The following is a 25801-nucleotide window of genomic DNA, read 5'->3' as shown; positions in this document are numbered from 1 at the left end:
TACCTGTGCTGCTGATGACTGCTTCTGTGCTGCAGGGACATGTATTTCAACAGTGACTGTCCTAAACTGTGTTTGTGTTTTACTGATGTTTGAGCAAAATTTTATTTAAATGAATCATTTCAGTGAATCACTTTAACATCAGTTTTAAGGTGCTTTATTGGCATGACAAATATTTTTACATTCACAATGCCAAAGTATTTTTAGCACTGCTGCGTACAGATAAAATAGTGCAAAATAATAATGAAGAACAGTGTTATTGGCAGAGAAATCTATGAAAGACAGTCGTAAATTAATGGTGTGTGTGTATGTGTGTGTGTGTGTGTGTGTGTGTGTGTGTGTGCAGTGTTCCTGCAGGATCTGGGTTTGTGGTCAGCAGGAGTGTGTGTTGTTGTAGTTTATGTTCTGCTGGCAAACACAGATCTGTTTCTGACCAAACCGGACCGGACGTCTCTGGACAGACTGGTGAGCGCCGAGCTCAGATCCACCGCTGGAGGTCAGAGATCACAACATCTCATTCACGTTCACAAATGTTGTTTACAAACTTTACACACAAATCCAAGAATTGCACACAAAATGCAAAGTGCCTCTCATCTCTCACAAAACGAAGCACTGCATTCAGAATATCACACACACATCTCAAAAACAAACATTTGCAAACACCTTTGCCGTAATATTAATTCCTGTTAGATGTGTGTGTGTTACAGAGAGAACTGTGTGTTGTGTTTTGCAAAAAGTGTTTTATGAAACTGAAAACTGATTCAAAGTCTAAGTATTAGTGTATGGTTTTGTAGATTCTGTGTGTGTTTCTACTGTTTGAGTGTCAGCTTTCAGAAACTGTGTGACGAGGAAAGATTCTGTGTGTAAGCTGTGGAAAATTCAATCAATGCATGTGTGTTGTTTCTGCTCAGATGAGGTGAATGTTAAAGCCGTCTCTTTGTGGGAGCGAGCGGGAGCTGTTATTATGGCGGTCAGACGGCCCGGATGATCTCTGTGCAGAGAGGTGTGTGTGTTTCTCATGTTATCATGTGTATATAATCACACACACACATCCTCACAGTGCTGTGTTTGTGTGTTTTGTGTCAGGAGGCGTCTGATCTCTCGTCTCTGAAGCCTCTGTTGGACGAGCGTGGAGTCGCTCTGTTCGCTGTGGTCAAGGAGAACATCGCCTCAGAGATTCAGGACTTCAGAGCCTTCTTTAACGGAGAGATCTTCCTCGATCAGCATGTGATTAGAGATTAAGGTCTTGAGAGGATTCTTTGTTGGTGAGCTCCTTAGGCTTCGCTGATCGTTGTCTTGTTTAATTTAAGAGTTTGTTGTCAGAATTATTTAAACATAGTAAGAAAAGCTCAGATTTATTAGAAAGTCATCAGGAATTTATTTGCTTATAATCACTCCTCCAATTGCATTTTGTGAATTGTATATTTTATAAAATATTTATAATATTTATATATAACATTATATTATAATATTTTGTCATTGATTTTATATAATGCTAATGTATTACAAAAGTAAGTAACCTTTTGCATCATTTTGTTTTATTTATTTTAATTTGAGTTATTCATACTTTTATTTATTTTATTAATCACATCCAAAATAAAAGTTATTGTTTACATAATATATGAGTGTGTACTGTGTATATTTATTATGTATATATAAATACAAACACATGCATGTATATATTTAAGAAAAATGTGCAATGTTAATATATGAAATATATTTATATATAATATAAATCATATAAATATATACATGCTAATATTTTCTAAATATATACTGTATGTGTGTGCTTTTATATAAACATAATAAATATACACAGTACACACATATATTATGTAAACAAAAACTTATATTTTGGATGCGATTATTCGTGATTAATCGTTTGACAGCACTAATTTATTTATATTTTTCTCTTCTTATTTTGTCATATTTTAACCTATTTCTCACTATGAAAATTACTGTGGCTGCTGATTTAATGTTAAATTAATGTTAAATATATATATATATATATATATATATATATATATATTTTAGATATAAATAAATAAAATAATGAATGGCTGTATATGGCGTCATGAGTCACCAGTACCATTGTTATGTTATTGCAAAATATCTTTCAAATAAATGAATGAGTACATAAATAAGCACTATTTAATTCTGGTTTAATTTGACTGGTCATGCAGTGTTTCAAGATATTAATATATTATTGTAAAATATAATATAATATAAATAAATACAGATTTCTTGGTTGTTTCAGATGTGTTTCTATGGTGTGAAGCGGAGGACGATGAGGAGTTTTGGATTCGCTCGATTTGGGGTTTGGAGGAACCTGCTGCAGGTGTGGAGGAGAGGTTACCATGGCAACAGGAAGGGGGAGGGGTTTGTTTTAGGAGGCCTTTATGTGATTGGACCAGAGAATCAGGTGATGTACAACAAACATCTTCATGAAACATGATTTTAAAATGCATAAACATAAAAAATATGGATCTTTAAAGACAAAAGGTTACATGTTTTTTGGCTTTCATGGAGGAGGCTCCTGGCGTGTGGTGAGGGTGACTGATTCCTGATGACTGAGTGAGTGATGTACTGTGATCTCATGTGTTTGTGTTGCAGGGGATTCTGCTGGAGCACCATGAGAAGGAGTTTGGAGATAAAGCGGATCTCTCTGCGGTCCGGACGGCTGTCAGCCGGATTCAGAACACCAAAGAGACACAAGACAATTAGATTCATTTCAAACTACAGCATCTTCTGAAAATTAAAAAAAAACTTAATTTTGCCTTGAAATCAAATCAGCTGAGTTTCCTGAAAACTTTTGCCAAACTGTTCATGGAATGCATTATTGTGTGTGTGTGTGTGTGTGTGTGTGTGTGTGTGTGTGTGTGTGTGTGTGTGTGTGTGTGTGTGTGTGTGTGTGTGTGTTGTCTCAAAGTGTCTATATGACAGACTGATCCTAAACTCTAATGAGGGGACGGCCTTGATGATTGACACATAAGATCACCAACACACACACACACACACACACACAACCACTCACACACAAGACTGAGTTTTATTTTTTTTTCTTTTATTTTCTTCCATTCTTTGCACTTCAGTCCTTTGTTTAACTGTAGATTATCATGTGCATGCTATGAAATAAACTGAATAAATCACCATCGTGTCAAATAAGCTTAGAAATATTAAATTAATTAAAAGTCTAATTAATATTACATGTACATAAAATATTACATTTTTCAAAAATGTAAATATTGAATGAAATATTCAAACGTAAAAATAAAAAAAAACAAACGTGAAAAAAGTACAAATATTTTAATGTAGTCTCGCAGATGATATGAGCGCTGCTTGACAGATAAATACAGGATCCGCCTCAGAGTGAAGATTGACAGGTGTGGAGTCCAATAGGAATCTCGCTACCTTCTCCCTGCAGCCAATCAGAGAGCGGGTCACGGCAGAGGACAGTTACAGCCGCGGGCGTCAGAAATTACGATGCGCACCTCAGCATAGAAACAGCTACAACTTACACAGGTAAAAGTTTCATCTGTCGGTTAAAGTGTCGATTAGAGAGTTCTAGTTGTTTTATAAGGGTATTTATTCACCTGTAGCGTCTCTCAGGTGTGATATTTAGTGACTGAAGCGACACGGAGCGTTTCATATTGACGGACGGACTCGCGCTATTCTGAAATATAACGAAACACAAAAGGCTCTGCTGCTTATCGCTAACGTTAGTATGAGTTTGAACATAATACACACTCTTTGTATATCGACAGCTCTTTTGAAATGTAAGTTAGTGGTTGTTTGAGTTAGTTTGACCGTATGAGGCGCTAAATGAAACCTGAGGCTCGGGATTACGGCACGCGCCGCGTCAACAAGAAGCGCGTTCACGAGTCAGCCACCAATCACACAGTTTTTATCATTAACATCACGAATAATCACACGATTAATAAAAGAGTCTGAAAGTAACAGGGAATGCTTTAATCATTACGACTAACTATACTGTGGTAATGCCATCTAAGTTATTCTAATACTGTACTGCTGTAATATATGAATGGTGATCAATTAATTTAACAGATTTTTAGGGTCACATTTTTCTAAGCGGATAAAACAAAAGGTCAAATACTTGAATCAGTTAACTGAAATAAATTCTCAACTGAAACACTTATGACTTTTAACGATACATCACATCAAATACAGTAATATCAATAAACTGATCATAATAAAAAAAACAAAAAGTGACCCTGGACCACAAAACCAGTCAGATTTTGAATATTTCTCACGGGGAATAAATAATTGTTTGACATCTCAGTCCGAGTTGAACCTCTTTTTTGGCTCATTTTTATCAGTAAAAGAAAACATGCCTAATAATTCTGCACACCTGAATATAAAGAGTTTTTCACTTCCTTCATGGACAATTATATATCACTCATAAATGATTAAATACAGTAGTTATTAAGATTGATGTGGTTTGGAATTGGTAAAATCTGGTTGGAAAAGAATATCAACGTGCCTAATAATTATCAAGGCGGTGTATATTTTAAACATCTGGGGCATTTTAGTGATTTTTTTAGTAATATTTTCATCCTGTACCACCACCGGTGTTTTCGTGTGGGTCGTTAGAGGTGAGTTTTGATTGATGGGTGGTGTGTGTGTGTGTGTGTGTGTGTCTCTGTGTGTGTGTGTGTGTGTGTGTGTGTGTGTGTGTGTGTGTGTCTGTGTGTGTGTGTGTGTGTGTGTGTGTGTGTGTGTGTGTGTGTGTGTGTGTGGCAGTGAGCTGAGAGATCGCAGGTGTTCTGGGATCATCTCGGACGGGACAGAGACTCACAGATGGAGGCTGAGACAGGTGAGACAGCTGAAGCAGGTGACGTGGCTCTGAATGAAGCGCACGAGCACTGACCGCTGAGCGTGTGTGTGTCTGCAGGTGAGGTCGTGAGGCTGACGGTCATCAGGGGGGGTGATGGTCAGCTGGGCTTCAGTGTGCGAGGAGGATCTGAACACGGACTCGACGTCTTCATCAGCAGAGTACAGAAACACAGCGCCGCAGGTCAGAGTCTTCAGCTCTCAGTGCTCCTCACGATGAGAATATGTTTTGAAGGAGTGAATGTGTGAAACTAGGGCATAATCAGTGATGGGAGAAACAGCTTTCTGAATTGCTTCGCCATTTGATTTACTGTTGCGAGGTGTTTAAACGCTACGCACTGGACACAGCTGGTGATGAAATTAGTGCAAACTAAATAAAAATTAAAAACAAGCATGCATCAAAACAATTGCATGTTTTCTTAAAAGTGTGTAATCTTTTAAATGCAATCTACAAATCAGTGTAGTCCATGGACTACATATGAAAAATAGCCTTTGGTTAATACATTTATAGAAATGTTTTATTAATGTCCCTGTTAAGTAAACAAATAAAATAAAATAAAATAAAAAATAAATCAAATACAATTAAATATAAAGTGTTTGTATAAAATATGTGTTTTTTAAATTAATTTGTAGGGTTTGTTTAACTTGTTCCAGGTTTATTTTAGTAGCAATGAGATACCGTTTTTATTATTTTTTTTTAATATACTTTCTGTTTTCATTTTAATTTTAGTAATTTTTTTACGTCTGTACATTTTTCATTTTATGTATTTGTTTGTTTTAATTTAGTACATCAGGATAAACTAAATGAAAATGAGAAATGTTGCCTTTGCAACTAGCTAAAATAATATATATTTATTTTTGTGATGTCTTATTTATTATCACGATTAATCACATCCAAAATAAAAGTTTTGTTTACATAATATATGTATGTGTACAGGGTATATTTATTATGTATATATAAATACACACACATAATTATATATTTTAGAAAATATTTACATGTATATACATTTATATATTTATATTCTTATATTTTATATTATATATAAATATATTTAATATATAAACATAACATATTCTTCTTAAATATATACATGCATGTGTGTGTATTTATATATATATTTATATATATATTATTAGTTAAAGTACAATTTTAGTTAACTATAATAACCCTGGTCTGTTCTGTGGAAGGACTCTGTTTAGGCCAATAAGAGACAACTAAGAACTACTTTTTCTTTTCTTTTTTTATTATACAAATGTGCAATTAAAAGTGTCTAGATTATAAAACTGATCTGAGATCAGACTAATACCATACAGTATATACACTGGTTCATAACATTAAGCAGCACTGAACTTTATTGATCTTAATAATTACACTGTCGTCTTCTGTTGTTTTCCTGTTTATTATTGTGAAGCTGCTTTGAAACATTGTTTATGGTATAAAGCGCAGTAAATAACCGTGGCTTGTTGATATTGTTCTATGTTGAAGAGGTTGTGTGTGTACACTGATGTGTGTGTGTGTGTGTGTGTGTGTAGAGCTGGCGGGTCTGTGTGTGGGTGATAAGCTGCTGGAGGTGAACGGCGTGAGTCTGGAGAACATCAGCATGAGCAGCGCTGTGAATGTGTTGACGGGTCACGCTCGTCTCCATCTGCTCGTCCAGCGGGTGGGACGCGTGCCTGGCCTTCGCTTCACTAACGAGAAGACCACCTGGTGAGTGTCACCGGCCGAACCGAGCGCTTTGAGCTCCAGAGCGGAGATCCTCAGCGTGTGTGTGTGTGTGTGTCCAGGGTGGATCTGATCCATCGGCGGATGGTGGTGGAGGAATCGGACGCTCCCGTCTCAGATGCAGCGCTGTGTCGAACCGTTCACCTCCATCTCTCTAAACACCAGTCCTGCCTGGGACTCAACATCCGCGGAGGACGAGAATACAACCTGGGCATCTACATCTCCAAGTCAGAACAAACACACACGTCGCTCTGGTTCTGTCACTGATTCTTCAAACGCTTGATTTCATAGCATTTATGAGTTCCTTTGAGAGTATTAACACTAAAATATGTAAAACAAATCAAACTTAAATTCTTTAACTAGATCAGTAAAGTCAAAAACGCTGATGTTGGCTTGACAAAGCCTTGTGTGAATATTTAAAATCATTTCTAAAGTAAGTTTGAAGGTCTTAACATCAGACAGAAAGAGGTGAGGTCACCAGGGTTGTTTTGTTATCATTACATTATATTTTTAGAGATGCTTACGGAAAAACTCTTCAGGTTCTGAAACAGTGTGAAAGTGTGAAATGAACAGAGCACTGGTGTTGTGTCTGATTGGCTGTTTGCAGGCTGGATCCCGGGGGTCTGGCAGAACAGGGCGGAGTTAAGATAGGGGATCAGATCCTGTCGGCCAATGGCGTGAGCTTTGAGAACATCAACCACTACAGAGCAGTGGAAGTGCTGAAGAGTCAGCCTCATGTCATCCTGACTATTAAAGTGAGTCTCTCTCACACACACACACACACACACACACACACACACACACACTCACACACACACACACACACACACGCACACGCACGCACACACACACACACACTCACACTCACGCGCACGCACACACACTCACACTCACGCACACACACGCACACTCACACACACGCACACGCACGCACACACACACACACACACACACACACACACACACACACACACACACACACACACACACTCACTCACGTGCACACTCACTCACGCACACACACACACTCACTCACTCACTCATGCGCGCACACTCACTCACACGCACGCACACACACACACACTCACTCACGCAAACACACACACACACACACACACACACACACACACTCACTCACACACACGCTCTCTCACACACAAACACAAACACACACACACACTCGCAGACTCACACACACACACACACACACACTCACAGACTCACACACACACACACACACACACACACACACACACACACACTCACACACTCTCACACACACACCACACACACACACACACACACACACACACACACACACACACTCACACACAGCAGATGGCTGATGTGGCTCTCTGGTTTCTGTGTGTGTCAGGCTGTGCATTATTCACTCTGTTCCTGGATCAGGTATTCCTGCAAACTCATTCAGTCTTTGTGTCCATATTAAACACATATAAACCAAACATTCATGAGCAGGACCCAGATACACGTTTGGAGCAAATAAAGACAAACTGCTATGTGTTTATACTTATTTTTTGTCAGTACAGACAAAACAGTCAAGTTTGTCTAACAGTGTTTCACAAAAAAATTATGAAAAGCTAGTAATTAATTAAAGTAAATCATAAATTCCTTACTAAAAATAAATGTTTGATATATTATATTTATTTCAAAATGTCATGCGACCATTAATTAACATCAGAGAACCATAAACATACAAACGTGTTGGTTATTTTTTTTTTAAATATGAATTAAATATTTTTTTAATTAAAATAAATAATTGTAAAATCAAAACAATTAATGTAAAACACTCAAATTAAACTATAAAAATGTAAGATTAAGATAAGTTTAAAATCAAAACAAAACAGAGATAAAAATATTACAATTATTAAAATATTAAAAGATAAAAAATATTTTATTTAACTGCACATCATGTGACTATTTACCAACAGAGAACCATAAACATGTGAATGCATTGTTTATTTATTGAAATATTAATTAAATGATAAGAATGAAGATACATTTCTAGTAAAAAAACAAAACAAAAAAAAACAAACCACAAAACTGTTGAACAATTTTAGAATAAAAACAATCCAAATAAAACACTTACTTATAAATATGAAATATGTAATTTGTTTCCCTGCACATCACGTGGTCATTAACTGACATCAGAGAACTGTAAACATGTGAATTTGTTGATAAATATTTGAAATATTGACTTAAAATCTTGGGAACTTTTTTAGCTGCCAACAAAGTTTAAAAAGATGACAAACAAGATGTTCTTCAGGGACTGACAGCTCGTGTATGAATGTGATGTGATGTGCTGTTCACAGGAAGCAGGCAGATATCCAGCCTACAAAGAAATGGTGACAGAACTCAGCTGGGTGAATAAAAGTGAGTTTCTTTTTTCAGCATTTACACATTAATATAAAGTGTTAATCTCTAAGTACATGACCTCTGACCTCTTCCAGCGGGCAGCGGAACCGTCTATTCGTCCTCACAAGGGTCGGAGTCTCTCTCATCCACCTCCTCTCTGTCCTCCGGCACGCCCCTCGGCTCTGTGAGCAGACTCTCTCAAGCGACTCTGCCTGTTAGCTTGCCTTTAAGAGCCAAAATGTCTGACGTCTACGGCTCCACCGAGGCCCAGTTTCATCCGGATTCCACTGAAAGTGACAGTCGTTCAGAGCAGCTGCGGACCGTGAGCCGAGGAGCCACAGAACTGCTGCAGGACTCCGTGATCCGGAGCGAAGCAGAGTCAGGAGAGAGAAGAAGGGAAGGCAGGAAAACATCTCTGCTTTCAGCTTTCAGCCGACCGAGGCCTCCGATACGCCGAACTCGAAGTCATGTGACCGTGTCAGGTGGGGTATACTGAGATCATATGCAGCCACATACGATGAAATGTAAAAAATATTCGGGCTCAATTTCAGACCACATCCAGTAATCTGTGTGCTTTGTTACTTTTGACATGAAACAGAGACTCAGCTTTCAAATTTGGTCAATTTAACACTAAATGTGGTTTTGAATCGATCATTTCTTCTTCTTTTCTACTAGTTATAGCAGCAAACAAACATTAGAAGAATCAGAACATCTTACTAAAATTATTCTCGTCTCGTGTAATCGATCAGTCAGTGTTTAAACTGTGGAGAGACATCAATAAAACAGCTGGAGATCAATAATGTCACATTTACCTCAGAAAACACATTCAGTGTCCATACACTCAATACTCAGATAGAAAAAATATATATATACACTGTTACATTATAGTTATATTTTAACTGAAGCTGTTGTCTTCATTATTTAATATAAGTTTCATTAAATCTGTCACAAAGTGTTTTTATTACAGACACCATTTAAATGTTTACATAATTATATGTTGCTTCATGTCTAGTTACATTTTTTATATTCGGCTAATTTGTGTTTGATATTAAATACATTTGATTAATCAGTTGGCTATTAAATAAACTTCATTTTTGGTTTTCGGGTAAATGATTTTTTTTTTTTTTACTTTAATTTAATTTTAATTTCTGTTTCAGTAAAAAAAAAAAAAAAAAAAAAAAAAAAGTATTATTTTGCTGTAATGTTTGAAAATAATAAATAGATTTCCTTTTTTTTTTTTACACAAACCTGGCACTTTAATTTTTGAAGTGCAGATACCTCCAGATGAAACATCTGTCAACAATCAACTGTAACAGAACAAGTGGCTGCCGGATTTCATGCCCTTTTTTAACTTCCGCTAAACGCTTCGTGTCTCCTGTTTTCACAGAAGAGGAAAAGAAACAGAAGATGAAGCAGACAGGAAGAGGAGAAGAGGAGAGCAGTGCGCTGCAGCGCTCCAAAGCGTTCTTCAGTCTGTTTCGAAAGCGAGATTCCTCAAGATCACGCTCCAGATCTCCGTCTCGCTCAGAGAGCAGTCTGGGTAATATTACACATCATGCTCAGTTACCAAAACCTGAAACAGCCCTGCATGCAGCAAACATTAATTGCATTGAAATGCATTGAAAACTAAGTAAAAAATTAGATAAATGCTCATTATAAATATATTTAATTTTAATTCAATACTAAAAATATTGCTAAACAAAAATGTTATATACAGTACAGACCAAAAGTTTGGAAACATTACTATTTTTAATGTTTTTGAAAGAAGTCTCTTCTGCTCATCAAGCCTGAATTTATTTGATCAAAAAATACAGAAAAAACAGCAATATTGTGAAATATTATTACAACTTAAAATAACAGTTTTCTATTTGAATATACTTTAAAAAAATAATTTATTCCTGTGATGCAAAGCTGAATTTTCAGCATCATTACTCGAGCCTTCAGTGTCACATGTAACATCCAGTCTATCACATGATCATTTAGAAATCATTCTAATATTCTGATTTATTATGAGTGCTGGGAAAACAGTTCTGCTGTCTAATATATTTGATCAATAAAAGGTTAAAAAGAACTGCATTTATTCAAAATAAAAAAAAAATCTGCAATATATTAATATATATATAATAATATATTTTTCTTTACTATCACTTTTTATCAGTTTAACACATCCTTGCTGAATAAAAGTATTGATTTTATTTAAAAAAAAGAAAGGAAAAATAAATTACTTACCCCAAATTACTGACCAGTAGTGTATATTGTTATTACAAAATATTAATATTTTAAAAACATAGCTTCTTTTTTTTTTTTTTTTTTTTTTTTTTTTTTTTTCATCAAAGTATCCTAAAAAAGTATCACATGTTCTGAAAAAATATTAACGCAGCAGAACTGTTTCCAACTTTGATAATGAATCATCATATTAGAATGATTTCTAAAGGATCATGTGATAATGATCCTAAAAATTCAGCTTTGCATCACAGAAATAAATGATAATTTAAAGTATAATAATTTAAAAACAATTATTTTAAATTGTAATAATATATCACAATATTACTGTTTTTTTCTGTATTTTTGATCAAATAAATGCAGGCTTGATGAGCAGAAGAAACTTCTTTCAAAAACATTAAAAATAGTAATGTTTCCAAACTTTTGGTCTGTACTGTATTTATATATATATTAGGGCTGGGCAAGTTAAAGCATTTAATTTTATCACGCATTAAAGCAGTTTTTTATTATTATGAAAGTCTGTTGCTCACTGGCTCTGAATACACATACAAACACACAATCACAATTTTTTTTTTTTTTTTTTTTAATATCACAATTCACGATTTTGATCTAATAAGCTTTAAAACATAAGACAGATCTGATCTAAACCTGAGCGTACTGAGTGTTTGTACAGACAGGTGTTTATCTGAGAGGGACGCTCTAACACAGGTGCGAGCAGTGGCCCTCAGATTGCTGGAGGATGAAGATGTGCTCATGCTGATGGATATCTGTGAGCGGGTAAGAGATTCAACCTGGTGATCTCACATAATCAAAGGCTTTCTTCGTCCAGAGACAAAACTGGTGCTGTTCTCACAGTATTTAGCAGAGCGAGGGCTGACGACGCTCGTGCATCCGCTCCTAGCCGTCCTGAACACGCCAGAGAAGCTCCTTCTGCTCCGAGAGATCAGGTGAGAGGAAACTATGACGGATAAACAAACAGAAGCCTCTCAGCAGCTGAACAACCTTTTGAAAACGTGTTTCACAGTTTAAAACGATACAGTGATTTTTGAGTTATCGTAAATACTGGTTAACCAAAGATTTAGTTTCTTGATATTTTGTGCCTTTTTCATTACATGAACATGCATGCACAGTTCTGATGTATTGTGTGCATGTGCATATTTTATGATATTTTATTATGATATTTGTGAGCTAGTTCGACCCTCATTTTCTAGCAGTCGCACAGATATAAAGAAAACATAATTTTTTGTATTTTGTAATGTCAGATTCTCCTCTACCCTCGAAGGGTGTTTACATTTATTTAGATTTTTATCTGAAGAAAATTACTCTGCATTGATAGTGTGCTTTTTTTGGCGTAAAATTAGCTGGGAATCAAACTGATTTTGGTTGCGTGTGCCATGCACGTATCGTTTGAACCTCAAGAAAGAATTGATTTTCCACACTTTTTCTATTTACAATGTTAAAATAGTTACAATATTGTTAATAGAATTTACAGTTTGTGAAAAAATATGAAAAATAGTTCATTCCAGTTCACATGTTTCCATGTTTTTTTTTTTTTTTTTTTTTTTTTTTTTTTAATGTGCAAGAACTATTAATGTTAATTTACTGTTTTAACCTGATATTTTGAACCTGAACTCTCATAAATCTTTTAAATCCCTTTTGGCTGATTAGGCAGGTGTTCAGGGTTAATGAGAGCCTTTAAGAACTCTCCGATTGCAGCGCACTGGTTCTGCAGAGAAACTGAGAGCTTGAGTGTGAATTAATGTTGTGTGCGTGCGTGTTAAAGGAATGCGTGTTGATTAATCAAGTGAAAAAATAAATAAGTTTGGGAAGAGGAGAGGGAGAAGAGTTAAGCTCAACCAATCTCAGCACAGACCTACAAGACTCGTGTAGAGATGAACAGTGATGTGAATGTAGACAAAGACGAGCATTTTAAGCATCCCTGTTTACAAGAGATACTGACAATGGTTCTGAACCAATCAGAAGAGTGTGTGTAAATGGTGCTGGTTCATGTTTGGATGAAATGTGCTCAGAAAGAGATTAAACACTCGCTTTGGTCTGGATATGGACTGTAATGTGTAATCGCGCGCTCTATCATCACACTAGTGACTGGAGAAATTAAAATCAGTTGAACCTGTTGTGTTGCAGAATGATTCACTGTTTTGCTCTAAACATGATGTAAAACTCAAAACTGTGTAAATGCAACGAAAACTCAGTCCAAACATGCATAAAGATCTTTTATAAACCTATTCTTGAAATGTATATTAAATATCATTAATTATGAAGTGTCTGTGTAACTTATACTGATACGCATGTTTGTCATTAAAACGGAATCTGCTTATCGATCACTTAAAACCACATTAAACACTGGTTCGTGGTTCACCAGGTCACTGTCGTCTCGCAGCAAACCCTCTGAATTCATCAAAACAAGGTCCAGAACAGTATGTCGAAGCCTCGTTTGCTGAACTCATGTGACTTGGCCAGTTTGATGTGCGTTCAGAAGCACTGATTTGAAACAAATGATTCGTGTTCAGTCTTTTGAAGTTGAAAGAACAAAATGACGTGTCGTCCTTGTATTCAGTGTGCAATGCAAACATGTAACATCTCAAAAGTGTTTGTTTCATGAGCCTTTAAAAATAAATATTGAGAGGGCAAAATTGTTTTTATCAGATGATGATGCACAGAAATAAACGATTGTGTCCAAAAGTGAAAATTCGGTGTGTGGGGTAGAAAACCTAAACTGAATGTTCATTTTAACCTTTGTGTGAAACTATCATTGCTCAGACCTTTCAATGTCAAAACACACTGTTTTTGCACAGTTACTGTGTGTCTCCATTCAGATCTCAGAAGCTCACACGAGAAGAGTTGAACAGAAACCCAGCCGAACTTTTGAAGTTACTGTAGTTTCGCTGAAGCTCATGTGTCTGTTCCTCTCAGATCGCTCGTGTCCTCCAGTGATCTTCTGCTCTTCAACAGCATGGTGTCTCCATTCGAAGAAGACGCGTACGATATTCTGAAGAGTCGCTCACGTAAAGTTATCATAATCTTCAAATAATAATAATAATAATAATAATGCACAATCTTGACAGCGGTTCATAGTTCACTAGGTTCGTCTCGTGTGTTCATTAGGCAGAAGTTCTCCTCTCCGCTCTCCTCAGACAGGCCACGCCCCCCGACACCACCTCGTCACACCTGTACCAGGTACATTACATCTATTAATAATTCCATTTACTGTAAAAAACTTCCCAGCCATCATGCAACCGACTAATGTTAAGTTGTTTCAACGTTGAAAAACAATGATGAAACGGTTTAATTTTAAAGGATTGATAATTAAGTTGTTCTACACCAACACTAGAGATCTGTTGAAGTTACACTGAAACTAAATTGCAGTTTGATTTTCAGAATTGAAACACTGAAATGTGGTTGAAAATGTCAGTAGTTGTTTCAGGGTTGAGAAAATGTTTAATGCTAAAGGGTTTTAAAAAGGTTTACAAGATATTTCTGAATCTGTTGAAGTTACATTGAAACAAAATTGCAATTGGATTTTACAAAACTGAAACAATTCAAAGTGTGGTGAAAGCCATTTGTTTCAGTGTTGAGAGAATGTTGAAACAATGTTTAATGTGAGACTGTTGTAAAAAGGTTGACAAGGTGCTTGTAAATCAAACTGAAAATGTTTTGAGAAGACATTGAAACATTGCAGGTTTATTTGTTTTTGTTTTTTAATTGTTGATTTCAATTTGTGAAACTGAAACAAATGTAACATTCACCCTTGAATAAATGTTACTATTTATCAACGCACATTATTCCAAATAATAAATGGAAAGCGTGTCTCTCTGCCTCAGATCTGCACGGTGGATTGGAGCTTCATGCCGCGGAGGATCTTGAGAGAGAGAATCAGCTTCCGGAAGGTCTGGAGCAGCTGCGTCTGTCCTGCGGTCAAGACCAGAATGAGTTCAGAGGCTTCAGCCCGTTACTGGACGTCCCCGTGGACACTTACGGTCATTCAGACTCATTAACCTCCTCCAGGACGTCTGCGTTGCTTCCCAACTGGCTGCTGACGGAGAACACGCGTCCAGACTCCGGCCAAACGCTGGAAGACGCTCTCAGCCGCAGGAACGGTCACTCAGAGAGGAGAGCAGATGTGCTGTTCACTGTAGTGGACGCGCCTCGACACAAGAGGCCGCTGCTCTCACAGGTCTTCGGTTCCCTGAAGAAGTCCCATAGTTCAACAGTGACGCCTGCGGTGGAGTCTGTATGTGAGAAACACACCTGTGAAGAGTTTGAGCTCAGCACCGTCCACATCAGCAAGACCAAGCAGTCTCTGGGTATCCACCGTCTCCTTTTCATTCTTTTCATCTGAATAGAAGCGCAAAACCTGGAGCACAGAACCAGTCATGAGGGTCAATCTTATGAAATTGAGATTTGTGCATCATCTGAAAGCTGAATAAATAAGCTTCCATTGATGTATGGTTTGTTAGGAGGACAATATTTGTCTGAGATACAACTATTTGAAAATCTGGAATCTGAGGGAGCAAAAAAATCTAAATATTGAGAAAATCATCTTTAAAGTTGTTCAAATGAAGTTCTTAGCAATGCATATTACTAATCAAAAATTAAGTTTTGATATATTTACGGTAGGAAATTTATAAAATATCTTCATGGAACATAATCTTAATATCCTAATGATTTTTGTCATAAAAGAGAAATGTATAATTGTGACCCATACAATGTATTGTTGTCTATTGCTACAAATATACCTGTGCTACTGATGACTGCTTCTGTGCTGCAGGGACATGTATTAGTTTTACTGCATCTAAACAGAAGAGTGTGTGATTTTAAAGGACTCATATAATGAGGAATCAACATTGGCTTGATCTTTTGGGTTGTGTCCTTTAAACGTGATTTGTGTGTACCGAACTGAGAATGTTCAGTAGGAATGCATGTAGCGTTACACACCTGATGTGCAGTGATTTGTGTGTGTGTGTGAGCAGGGATCAGTGTATCTGGAGGATCAGAGTCGCGGGTTCAGCCCGTGGTGAAGATCGAGAGGATTTTCCCAGGAGGAGCTGCATCTGCGAGTGATGCTCTGCAGGTATCAGATGAAGCTCTGTCGATCTGAGTGTGTGTGTGTGTGTGGTTCAGTGGGAGTCAGTGCATCTGCTCTGTGTGTCTCAGGCTGGTTTTGAGCTGGTGTCGGTGGACGGTGTCTCTCTGCAGGCCGTCACCCATCAGGACGCTGTGGAGATCATTCGACAGGCCTTCAGTAATAAGAACATCAACCAAATGGATGTAGTTGTTGGTGTTGAGTTAGAGGAGAGAGTATAGTGATAATGGCACGAAACCGTATGTATTACACATTCACCCGAATTATCATATATCTAGAGCGAAGAACCAACTCTGTGACTGAGCCAGTCTCATGAAAACACAGCGACTCTTAAAGATTACACTTCACATTAACTTGAGCTTAAACCAGGAATATGTGCTTAAAACATGCTTCCTGAACAGCCACAAATTCAGCAACCTTCTGCAGATTGTTCTGGAACCAGGTCAGCAAAATAAACTCACCTTAGCTAACAAATTTAGATTATTAGAATATTGTGGGAACGTTGTTTTGAAGCGTTTCTAAAACGTTTTCTTGTTGTGGTTAGAAAGATATTTAAAGGTTACAAAAATGTTTCTTTTACAGCGTTCTAATTTTTCAACAAAAATATAACATTATTGGAATGTTAATTTGTAATGTTCTAAAATGTCCAGTTTTCCTGATGTTAATAGAACGTTATTTAAAGGTTACAAAAGCGTTTCTTACAACATCCTACTATAGTTTTACCTGAAACATTATTTTATTTGAAAGTTTTCTTGTCATGATTATAACATTAGAATCATAATGTTACCATAATGATTATAACAATCATAAGGTTACAAAAATGTTTCTTACACTGTTCTAACTCAGCATCCAAAATGTTATTTTAATGTTTATTTTTAATGTTTCAAGAATGTTACAATTTAGAACGTTATTTAAAGATTACAAAAACATTTCTTACAACATTCTACTAACTTTATTTTTAGAGAAATATGACATTTAAAAATTTTTTTACTTTCTAAGAACATTAAAATGTCTAGTTTATAATGTTTCTAAAAATTATATATAAAAATGTTTATTACAACCTAATTTTTTACCCAAAGTATACCATCATTTGAAAGTTTATTCTCGATATTCTAAGAGTGTTATCATCTAAAGGTTGCAAAAATGTTTCTCGAAACATTCTACTAATTAGTTTTTTACCCCAAAATAACATTTGAACGTTTATTTTCTTAAACGTTTAGTTTCTTAAAACGTACAAACTTACAAGTACAAAGAACATTTTGAGAATAATCTCAGAATGTTTTCTCAACGTTATAATAAATATATTATATATATATATTATATATATAATATATATATATATATATATATATATTATATAATCTATATATATATATCAAACATACTGTTAAAGTTCTAAAGACATCCCAGAACATAAATACTGAATAAAATACCAGTGAGTGAGTCATTGCAGGTGTTTAATTACAAACAGCTCATAGGAACATTAAATATGCAGCACGAAAAATATACAATGCATTGGCTTCATACAAATACTGTTAATTAAAAAATGACACCACCACCACCACAATCACCCACAAGATACAAGCAAGGCTTTGGTCTATTCACAGTGGCTTTTATATGTACACGTCTATATATTATTCAGTATTATGTGACCGTATGTGTGCAGTAATGGGTTTATTTTAGTACAAATATAACAGTCATTAGCTTTTTTATGAAAATAATTAATATTCCTCACATTAGTGTTTAATTTCAGTGTGTTCAGCTCCTGTCAGAATTGCTGCTGCTCATGTCCTCCGACTCCGAATTGATTTGAGTAATAGATTATTATTGAACACCAATACGGATGCAGTTTTTGGGGGGTTTTTTTATTTGAGACTCAATGCTGATGTGCAGCGAATTTTGGGATATTGCATTAAAACGGTGGATGGAAAAGTCGAGATGCACATAAAATATTCAAATGTGTGTGAAAAAACTATGATGGAAACACATTTACAGAATCGGTTCCTGAATGTGCAACAAACACATGAATCTGTCTCAGTGTGTTAATTGGATGTTAATTGGTTGATTGGATAACCAGTGGACCATCCCAAATACTGTTTTAGTTGTTCTGAAATATCTGAGCCTACAACAGTGTTTTATTGCCACATTAAAAAATAAAACAAAGTGAATTTCGTACATAGAAGCTACCGGAGCAGTGTTGTTTCTCTCAATTTTTTTTCTCTCAGTTTTGACTTTATTCTCGAAATATTGGGACCTTAATCTGACAGTACTACAACTTCAGTCTTGTAATTTTGACTATTTTCAAAATATATAAACTTTAGTATCAATACTTTAATCTCATACTTATTCTTGTATTGCTAGGACTTCGTTCTGGTCATTTTGACTTTATTCTCAAAATTGTATGACTTAAATCTTACAGTGCTTTGACTTTTTATTCCCTCTAATTTTTTTTTTTTTTTTACATGGCACCAAAACACCCTCGTATGAGCCAAAGTCTCAAAATGACTTGGATAGTCCCTCCCAGAGTTGTCTCGCATGATTGTGTCCCGAACGCAACATAACATGACAACGTTTCACTCCGATGCACAGATAACTTCTGTAGGAAAAAAGCAACTTTTTATTATATTAAGAGTGATTTACTTGCACCAAAGGAAAGGCGCTTTATTCTCAGATGTTTTATGCGATATTCCAAGATTAATTTGCAACATTGGATGGAAATGTAGCTAATGACACAAAAGTGCACTTCTGTGAGTTTACAAACTGTGTGCCCAAAATGACACGGTCAATTTAATGAAGCTGCACCAATTATTGGGCCACATAAATTATGTAGCATACTTAAAAACGGCATTGACCTCTGTGCTGTCTGCAGTAGATTAGGGGCAGTTCACACAGGAGATGTTTTCCCATTCCACTGTAATCTTACATTGTTTTTGTATGTAAGACAGATGTGATTCCATGCATAAAATGGCATTTTCAAAATGCAGTGCTCAACTAAAAAGTTGTTCACCTATCAAAAACTCAAGTATTTTCCCCATTCCACTGTCCCTGTGTCTGTGTGAAAGGCCCCTTACTCCCTTTTGAGAATAGTGCTGTCAAATGATTAATCACATCCAAAATAAAAGTTTTTGTTTACATAATACATGTCCCTGCAGCACAGAAGCAGTCATCAGCAGCACAGGTATATTTGTAGAAATAGCCAAAAATACATTGTATGAGTCACAATTATACATTTCTCTTTTATGACAAAAATCATTAGGATATTAAGTAAAGATCATGTTCCATGAAGATATTTAGTAAATGTCCTACCGTAAATATATCAAAACTTAATTTTTGATTAGTAATATGCATTGCTAAGAACTTCACTTGTACAACTTTAAAGATGATTTTCTCAATATTTAGATTTTTTTGCTCCCTCAGATTCCAGATTTTCAAATAGTTGTATCTCAGACAAATATTGTCCTCCTAACAAACCATACATCAATGAGAGATTATTTATTCAGCTCTCAGATGATGTAGAAATATCAATTTTGTAAGATTGACCCTTATGACTGGTTTGTGCTCCAGGGTCACATTTTAGGAAAAATGTTTATATATGAAATATATTTATATTTATAATAGAAATTACATTTTAAAATATATACTGCATGTGTGTATTTATATAAACATAATTAATATACACAGTACACCCACATATTACGTACACACACTTTTATTTTGGATGCTAATAATCATGATTAATTATTTGACAGCACTAATTGAGAACAGAAGCAGAGCACAGTCTGAAATGAGTGCGGCAGTGGATGATTACTTGTGTCAGATCTCGGTGGCAGCGATGTCGTCGAACGTGACTTCGTTTCCGCTGCTGTCGTCGTCCTGTTCCCGGGACTCCAGCTCGAGGCTGAGCTGACGGAGCGACCGCTCCAGATCTCGGTTCCTTTTGTACATCTGCACGTAGTTCTGCTGCAGCTGCGTCTGATACCGAATCACCTTATCCTTCTCCTCCTCCCAGCTCTTCCTCTCGCTCTCGAACGCAGACGCCTGATCGGAGGAGCGCTGGCGTTCGTAAGCGAGCTCCGCCTTCAGACGATCGTTCTGCTGCTCTGAGGCTGTCAGCTCCTCGCTGTCGTCGGTGCGCAGGTGAGACGACTCTTCTTCCAGATGGCTTATTTTCTCTCGGAGCAGCTCGTTCTCGCTCTTGCGGCGCTGCAGTTCGTTCTCGCAGACCTCCAGCTCCAGCGTCGGTGTGTGTGAGGCTGTGTGTGCCTCCTGCAGCTGACTCTGACACGTCTGCAGCTCGGCTCGAACCTCTCGCAGCTGTCCACGCAGCGTCACCAGCTCACCGACGCGCTGCGCCAGATCGGCCTGCAGGTCCTTCATCTGCTGCTTCAGCAGTGAGATCTCTCCAGACTTCTGACACACCTGAGAGAGACGCAGGGAGTTCAGAACCTACAGCTGCATGTCATGTCAGTGAAGCACGGTTCTGTGATCAGTAGTAAACCTCCAGAGGAAATCCCTATAGCTGTAGCTGAATAAACAAGATTTAACTGCTTTCATTGATTCAGCGTGACTTATAAACAAAGGATTATGACAATATATGAATTATCTGAGTTCTTATTATTAGAATTTTCATTATAATAAAGTATATGTGAGCCTGGACCACAAAAGCAGTCATGAGGGTCAATTTTTGGATATTTAGATTTCTACATCATCTGAAAGCTGAATAAATAATCTCTTCATTGATGTATGGTTTGTTAGGAGGACAATATTTGTCTGAGATACAACTATTTGAAAATCTGGAATCTGAGGGAGCAAAAAATCGAAATATTGAGAAAATCATCTTTAAAGTTGTTCAGATGAAGTTCTTAGCAATGCATATTACTAATCAAAAATTAAGTTTTGATATATTTACGTTAGGAAACTTACTAAATATCTTCATGGAACATGATCTTTACTTAATATCCTAATGATTTTTGTCATAAAAGAGAAATGTATAATTGTGATCCATACAATGTATTGTTGTCTATTGCTACAAATATACCTGTGCTACTGATGGCTGCTTCTGTGCTGCAGGGACACAAATAATAATGCAGTGCTAATCGACATAACCTTTATCACTGCTTAGAATAATATGAAATATGTTGCGTGCATATATAAATTTTTTTGTTTTTTTTGTTTGTTTTTTGGTGTATCTTGTCAGTGAACTACAGCTCTGTGTAGTAAATGCTGCACCATCTGAAAGCACATGATGGAGATATACCACTGATTATAGAACCGGCTTTACTGAAAAGATGCACATGACAATCACATTCAATTAATCAGCAGCCCTATCAGAACCAGCTGCGAAAACTGAGCAAAAGCATGCAGCAACTATAAGTATTATAATAGTGATTATTTGCACCAAAGATTTTGTTCTCTTGATGTAAACAGTGCTTTATTCACAAATGTTTTATGCAATATATCCCAAGTTTAATTCATGACTTTGGAAATGTAGCTAATGACACAAAAGTACACTTCTGGGAGTTTACAAACTCTGTGCCAAAAATAAATCATGACACCAAATGAAGTTTGAGCCAGTAGGTGGCGGCGAATGAGTGTTGAATGAGTGAGTCATTTAGTCCTTCCTTCAACAGATTCTGATTCATTCAGAAATGAGGCAAGTGAGGACTGTCTTTATTTACGGCTTACTGAATCATTGACTCACTTGATTTGTTTAAAAACGTGGATTCATTCAGTAACGAAACACCGCTGTGTTGCTCCGAGACACAAAACAGTTGTGCTGTGGCTTTGATTGGAACTATTTTTATTAGTGAAACTGAGCAAAACAGTCAATATTGTGTTTAAAATGTAAGTCACATCATTTTAACTTCTTGTTTATTCTATAAAATGAATGTTGAAAGATTTTGGTCACGCAATGTTGCTTACCTGGGAGTCGATCGGTGCATCTCTATTATAAATATACTTCATCCTTATAAAAATACCCAAGATTGCTTTAAGAATTGCTTCAAGTTTTCCTGAATTAAAATGTCTCTATCTGCGTTTTATTCCGCTAATACAGTGATAACTGGATACCTTTGTCCATATCAGGGATTTCATGGAGACCTCACCTCCCACTTGGTCTCCTCCAGTCTGGGCCCCAGCTGTGTGTGTTCTCGTTGGTAGGAGGCGCAGCGCTCCTCGAGCCTCTGGCGCTCCTGCAGGAGCTGCGTCGTGTCCTCCTGCTGCTTCTTCTTCTCCTGCTGCAGCTGGAACACCTGGAGCTGCAGGAGCTGATGCTCGCGCTGCGCTTTATGAGACGCCTTCTGCATCTTAGCCGCACACGTCTGTCTGAACTCCTCCATCTCCAGCTCCGTGCGCTCCTGACGCTCCTCGTACACCTGCACAAACACACACACGAAGTTTAGCATCTGCTAGAAAATAGTGTGCAGTTTTTAGAGGCCTCTTGTTAAAGGGTCAGTTCACCCAAAAATGAGAATTCAGTCATTAATTATTCACCCTCATGTCATTCCAACCTCGTAAGACCTTCGTTCGTCTTCGGAACACAGAGTAAGATACTTCTGATGAAATCCGAGAGCTCTCTGACCCTCCATAGACAGCAACACAACTGAAATGTTCCACAGATGTAGTAAGAACATCAGTAAAATACTCCATGTGACATCACGGGTTCAACCGTAATTTTACGAAGCTACACGAACAAAGAAAACAAAAATAATGACTTTATTCAACAATTCTTCTCGTCCCATCGACGTCCTTGCTATGTTTGTGGACCTGGGAACATTTCAGTTGTGTTGCTGTCTATGGAGGGTCAGAGAGCTCTCGGATTTCATCAGAAATATCTTACTCTGCGTTCTGAAGACAAACGAAGGTCTTACGAGGTTGGAATGACATGAGGGTGAGTAATTAATGACTGAATTTTCATTTTAGTGTGAATTAACCCTTTAAGTGCAGATGAAGCATCTCTCACACACCTGACAGATGGCTACTTCGTTCTCGTCCAGGTTTTCTCTGAGCTGCCGCAGCTCCAGGTCTCGCTCCCTCAGTTTGTCCTCCAGGTCTCTGACGATGGCCTCGTAGGTCTGGATGGGCGGCGGGGACAGCGGGTCGGTCAGCAGGGGGCCGCGGCCGCTCAGGGAGCCCGTGCTCTTGCTGGACGAGGAGCGGCCGCTGTCGGAGTTGGAGTGTCCGTGATGTTTGCCGGCTTCGCTCTGGCTGTGGCTCGGCCCGTTATACGCCGGCAGGTTGGTTAAGGAGTCGCGTGGCGTGTCCGTCATCGTAAAGGACTGGCTGGACAAAGCGTTGCGAGCGCCGCTGTAAGAGCTGCACCGTTCCGTCGTCACGGGCGAGACGTCTTCGTCTTCTGGAGAACACATGCTGAGGTTTCCTTGGCTTCCCGACAGACCGGCTCCGAGCCGCGGGGACAGATACTGCACGCCGTTACGGCTCCTAGGGACCACGGGTTTGAAGGCAGTGGGTCTGATTATAGCCTGCTGAAGGCTCTGAGAGAAACAAACATCAGAAATCATGATGCATTACCAGCAGACAGTGATAAAGTCCTCAGCCATCTTCATGAAACGACTAAAAACACATCTCTTCCATCTTTATTCGACCCTATAACTCTAGCACTCTCTATTCTAATTCTATTTTATCTATTTGTTTTCATTATGTGTGTGTGTGTGTGTGTGTGTGTATAGATATGGATGTGTGTTGTGTCTTGCATGTGTATACAGTAGTCATATATGTATATATATAAAATATTAGTCTGTAAAATATATTTTAATTTAATGAATTCAATGTATTTGATTAATCTCTAATCCTGTACTCACTCTTTCTAATTGTCCAGACACTGGAACCAGTCTCGGAGGTCCGTCCGCACAAGTCGAACCCACAAACAGATGATTATCGTTCCCGTCTCTTATCAAGTCCTCGTGTGAATATGAGCGAGTGGCTCTGCCGGCGGCGTTCCTCCTCTTGCTGGACGGAGTCTGACTTCCCTGTGAGGTTTCGGACAGCAGGCGTCCGGAGCCCGGCGTGCCCTTGCGGAATTTGGTGCTGACCTCTATGTTAGCGCGGTCAGGATAAGTGACGTGACTCTGCATCATGCTGCTGACGGCACCCATCGCTCCCATCAGAGGAGGCGAGGCGGGGTGGAGACGCGGGTCCAGGCCTGCTCCCGGATGGTCAGTGGACACGGGCAGAGACTGGACCAGCGCCATGACCGATGACACGTGACCTCAGAAAACCTGCACGGAGAAGAAGAGAAACCATGACCATCGTAACGGAGGAGGAGTGTGAGGTAAAGGCGGTGGACACCAGGGTTCACTGAGGGACAACAACACCGAGCCAAGGGCCACCGATCATGTTAGGACCAAAATGTTTGCATGTTGTTTATGTTATTGTTGTTAAAAGAGTCACAAAATAAATATTCAGATTTTTCTCCCTAGTAGTCTGTTTTATTCTAACAATTATACACATTTTTGTATTCAAATAGAGAAAACTAAAGAACTTTGCCTGTTAAATATCAAAACAAATTAACAAACAAAAAATCTGGAACTTCATGATCTGCTCATCTGGATCTCTTCTCTACACTTTTCCTAAATGCAGATTCAGTTATTAGATCTGTCAGCATTAATATTTTTATACTTTGTATTTTTTTTTGAGGGGTCCAAACTGTAACACTGTGTCCCAACCAGATGTGATAAAATGTATCTTTCGCCATGTAGTTTTTGTCAGTGTTGAGGTTAATGCATTACAAGTAACTCCAGTTACATAATCATAAGTACTTTTTTTGTTCAAGTAACTAGTAAAGTAACGCATTACTTTTTCATTTACAAGAATATTTCAGAGTTACTTTTTCAAATAAGTAACGCCAGTTACTTTGTTTTCCTATTTATTCACTGACCGCTCTTCTGTGCTCATGTTGTGAAAAGTCAGGAGTAAGTACAGAGGCATTCAATGTGTGCCCTGAGTATGGTAAGTTCTATGTGAGCATGCATTAATTCATCTCACTTCGACAAAAACAGATTCAGTAAACCTCCAAATGAATAAAGAACAGTGAAATGCAAACTCTGAATATGACGCAAATCTGCAATACTTAAATGGTTAATAACACAAATATCTTTTATGTATTTAACCCCATTTTATTAAACAATGTCTTTGCTGCTGAGCTTCGATTATCAAATGCATTCATACTAATAAGCAAAAATTACTTTAGATAAACTAACATTTGTGCTAATAAAAAAAATTATTGCTGAAGAGTGTTAAACTTTCTTCTCCTACATTCCGCTGCACAGATGTGAATGAACTTCTTCTTCAGCCTGAGGTTTATTCATTTCACGTTTTGGTGTGAAAGGTCTTTTACATCTACCAAAAATAGAACTTTATATATTAAAAACAAACAAGACAGCCCAGCCCAGATTTGAAAAGTAACACAAAAGTAATGTAACACATTACCTTCCATAAAAAGTAACCAAGTAACGTAATTTTCAAGTTACTTTTTTTTAGGGAGTAACACATTATTGTAATGCATTTCT

General features: G+C 37.4%; 2 protein-coding genes, 1 long non-coding RNA gene and 1 pseudogene across 3 annotated transcripts; 3 read left to right on the top strand and 1 right to left on the bottom strand.

The window, feature by feature from the left end:
- LOC109047460 overlaps positions 1–3305 on the top strand; it is a 4059-nt pseudogene extending 754 nt beyond the window's left edge.
- A 128-nt stretch (positions 3306–3433) lies between these two features.
- On the top strand, positions 3434–16495 carry pdzd7b (PDZ domain containing 7b). The gene is made up of 16 exons (XM_042734865.1): positions 3434–3519; positions 4759–4831; positions 4910–5032; positions 6385–6559; positions 6637–6801; positions 7182–7329; positions 8905–8965; positions 9043–9429; positions 10335–10487; positions 11844–11947; positions 12026–12117; positions 14105–14196; positions 14297–14368; positions 15013–15495; positions 16162–16262; positions 16346–16495. Exons 2-16 carry the CDS (start codon positions 4816–4818, stop codon positions 16493–16495), a joined length of 2322 nt encoding a protein of 773 aa, XP_042590799.1. The 5' UTR covers positions 3434–3519; positions 4759–4815.
- A 3592-nt stretch (positions 16496–20087) lies between these two features.
- LOC109070994 (leucine zipper putative tumor suppressor 2 homolog) lies at positions 20088–24484 on the bottom strand. The gene is made up of 4 exons (XM_042734801.1): positions 24095–24484; positions 23240–23767; positions 22379–22648; positions 20088–20693 (listed from the first exon to the last, which is right to left on the bottom strand). Exons 1-4 carry the CDS (start codon positions 24482–24484, stop codon positions 20088–20090), a joined length of 1794 nt encoding a protein of 597 aa, XP_042590735.1.
- On the top strand, positions 20282–25523 carry LOC122139061. The gene is made up of 2 exons (XR_006155966.1): positions 20282–20411; positions 24112–25523. It is a non-coding gene; the product is annotated as an uncharacterized LOC122139061 (long non-coding RNA).
- The last annotated feature ends 278 nt before the right edge of the window (positions 25524–25801 follow it).

The sequence above is a fragment of the Cyprinus carpio genome, chromosome B12, assembly GCF_018340385.1.
Source record: "Cyprinus carpio isolate SPL01 chromosome B12, ASM1834038v1, whole genome shotgun sequence".
NCBI classification, from domain to species: Eukaryota; Metazoa; Chordata; class Actinopteri; order Cypriniformes; family Cyprinidae; genus Cyprinus; species Cyprinus carpio.
This window is presented reverse-complemented; position numbering and strand designations above follow the sequence as displayed.